This window comes from Sander lucioperca, chromosome 8 (assembly GCF_008315115.2).
Source record: "Sander lucioperca isolate FBNREF2018 chromosome 8, SLUC_FBN_1.2, whole genome shotgun sequence".
NCBI classification, from domain to species: domain Eukaryota; kingdom Metazoa; phylum Chordata; class Actinopteri; order Perciformes; family Percidae; genus Sander; species Sander lucioperca.
In genome coordinates this window covers 40,301,348-40,303,847 of record NC_050180.1, presented here as the reverse complement: position 1 = coordinate 40,303,847, position 2,500 = coordinate 40,301,348, and the positions used below count along the sequence as shown (strand labels likewise).

Here is a 2,500-nt window from a genome sequence, read left to right as displayed (position 1 = left end):
ACTGCTGTAATAAAGGATCTGAATACTTCTTGTTATAACTCTGCTGCGTGTCAGTGAGTATGAAGAGTGATTGGATGTGTTGAAGAGAAGAGATTGGCAGCAGAGCAGGGTTACGGATTATAAGGTGACATCACAGCTGATCAACCAACCACAAAGCTCCCAGAGGCGGTCAGGGCTCAGGACATGATCCACCTGCCGCTCTAAGACCCCGAGACGAGTCTCAAAGCTGCAAACAGACCTCCTTCCTCCCCCCCCTGCTTCTGTTTCTCCTTTCTGTTTCACTTTATCTCCTCGCATTGGATTCACCCTTCAGGTTTTAAAGAAGTCCAGTAGCCGTTTTGAATCCACCTTTTTGGGATTAAACCCGAGCAGAAGACGGAGAAATAAAAGGAAAAGGAGCGTGAGATTTTATTTATTTATTCTGAGGCTCAGCCTAAGACACTCCAGCCTGATAAGATCAGAGACAGAAAGGGGGGAGGCTTGTTTCTTCACAGACTGAGTCAGCTGCACAGGTGAGCTGAAATACACCTGTTTTTAAACGTGCTCAGTGTAGAAATAGTTCCTCTCTTTGCTTACAGAAACAATTAGAAATTCTTTGTTATTACATTAATTAATTGTAATGTCTGTTTGTGTTTTAGCCTGTGTGTTGTTATCAACTGCCCAGTTTGACAGCCAGGCCGGGTTGGCAGATATACCTGTAAACACGTAAACCCAGCGCGCTACAGCTGTAACGTTAGTACAGCCATGAAAGCAGCAAACAAACGAACAGGATCAAGGAAGATAGATTCTACCCGACCTAAAAAAAACGTCATGTTTCTAACAGTTGCGTGACCAGAGACATTGGAGATGTATTTGAAAGATGGAGACAGCTTAGAGCCCAAATGGACGCAGAGTTGGCTAATTTCTTCCTGAACAGGTAGCTAAGCATTAGCTTCACGCTAATTTATCACAGCTACTAGGGACAGGCATTTTATGTCATTTCAACATTTGTGTACTCACATATAGCTAGAGTACCCAAGTTGGTTACTCGCAAAAACAATTGAGACACAGCCAGTAAAGTGATCCTGACTGGTCTGCTAACAGCGCCATGCTAACTCTGCTAACTGCTAGCTAACGTTACCGGAGGACCAGGAAAGCAGCCACGGCTGTTTACAACATGTAGCCTGTTCAGCGGCCGTAGCCAATAACGGTGAGTTATTTTAAGCCAAGAGAGGGGGGCTGTAAATCGGGAAGAGAGGACCGTGAGTTTGCAGTGTGTCTAGCGATTGCTGCTGTAATTCTAAGCCAATAAAGTGTGTTCAGTCGGCCAAAGTCACCCAAAGATCTGCGTTAATTAACTGACCTAATTAAATCAAAACACTCTCGAAAGGGAAACTGTTGATCCTCTCACAGGGAAACCATGCCAACCGTCAGGAGCAAGAAGAAGAAGCCGAAGAAGGATGTTGCCGACGGCGAGGAGCAGGGCGAAGGTGAGAGCTGACTCCGCACACACACGCACACACACACCCACACAGACACACACACAAACACACACACACACACACACACACACACACACAGACACACACACACAGACACACACACAAACGCATACACGCATACACACGCACACACACGCGCATACACACACACACACACACACACACACATGATTGTTTCACTATCTTTGTGGGGACCCGTCATTGACATATTGGTTTTTGGACCCCACGAATATAGCTAAACAAGAACACACACACACACACACACACACACAGACACACATGCACACACAAAACGCACACTGTTCTCTTCTGGTTGAATCTCTTGTGTTGCTCTGCAGTGGGTCTGGAGCTGGAGGCTGAGACTGAGGAAGTGACCACTAGGAGCCGCTCTAACAGCAGAGACCCTCTGACCCCGGAGCCGCATGATCCAGCACCACAGAGGAAGAAGAAAAAGAAGAAGGCGAATACTATCGGTAGCACCAACTGTTATTTAGAGATTGTCCTCCCCCAAAAAACGCCCACATAGGTCATTTGTTCCAGCATCATTCTGACCTATATTCAGGTTTCTAGTGGCGGCGCCCTCTAGTGGCCGTAGTATTTCTGACCGGAACAAAGTTACCGTACGTCCACACCGCGGCCGACTTGATCTTCTAAAGATACCGGAAGTCATTCATTTTCAATGGAAGCTGCTTCTCTCAGCTGCAAGGAGCGGAAAATCTGTCAACGTCACGTTTTGAGCGTTTTGAGCGACCAGAGCGTCAATCAGAAAGTTGAAAGTAGGTCAACTTTATGGTAATGAGCTATGACGCGGTTCAGCGGCAACCAATCAGAATATAGACGTCCTTCACGCTGGCTGATTCCAGAGAAACATACGATGTAAACTTTGGTTCCTACCAAAACATTAGTTCAGAGAAAAAGGAGGAGAAGCTCATCATGGCCGTTGCTGGGTTCCCTATCATTTATGATATTTGCGTATAGGGACCAGTTAACGTTACCTGCCGGTCACATGGTCTCTAAAC

General features: G+C 46.4%; 1 protein-coding gene across 2 annotated transcripts in view; it reads left to right on the top strand.

The window, feature by feature from the left end:
• Positions 1 to 181: 181 nt before the first annotated feature.
• The window catches only part of tmem237a (transmembrane protein 237a), a 13,433-nt gene continuing 11,114 nt past the window's right edge, over positions 182 to 2,500 (top strand). Inside the window, exons 1-3 of one of the 2 annotated variants that reach the window (XM_031294989.2) lie at positions 182 to 400; positions 1,393 to 1,469; positions 1,820 to 1,954. In XM_031294989.2, coding sequence (XP_031150849.1) covers positions 1,400 to 1,469; positions 1,820 to 1,954 — 205 coding nt within the window. In that variant the 5' untranslated portion in view covers positions 182 to 400; positions 1,393 to 1,399. Of the gene's footprint in view, positions 513 to 1,392; positions 1,470 to 1,819; positions 1,955 to 2,500 lie in introns of both variants that reach the window. The other variant, XM_031294988.2, reaches the window with a different exon arrangement.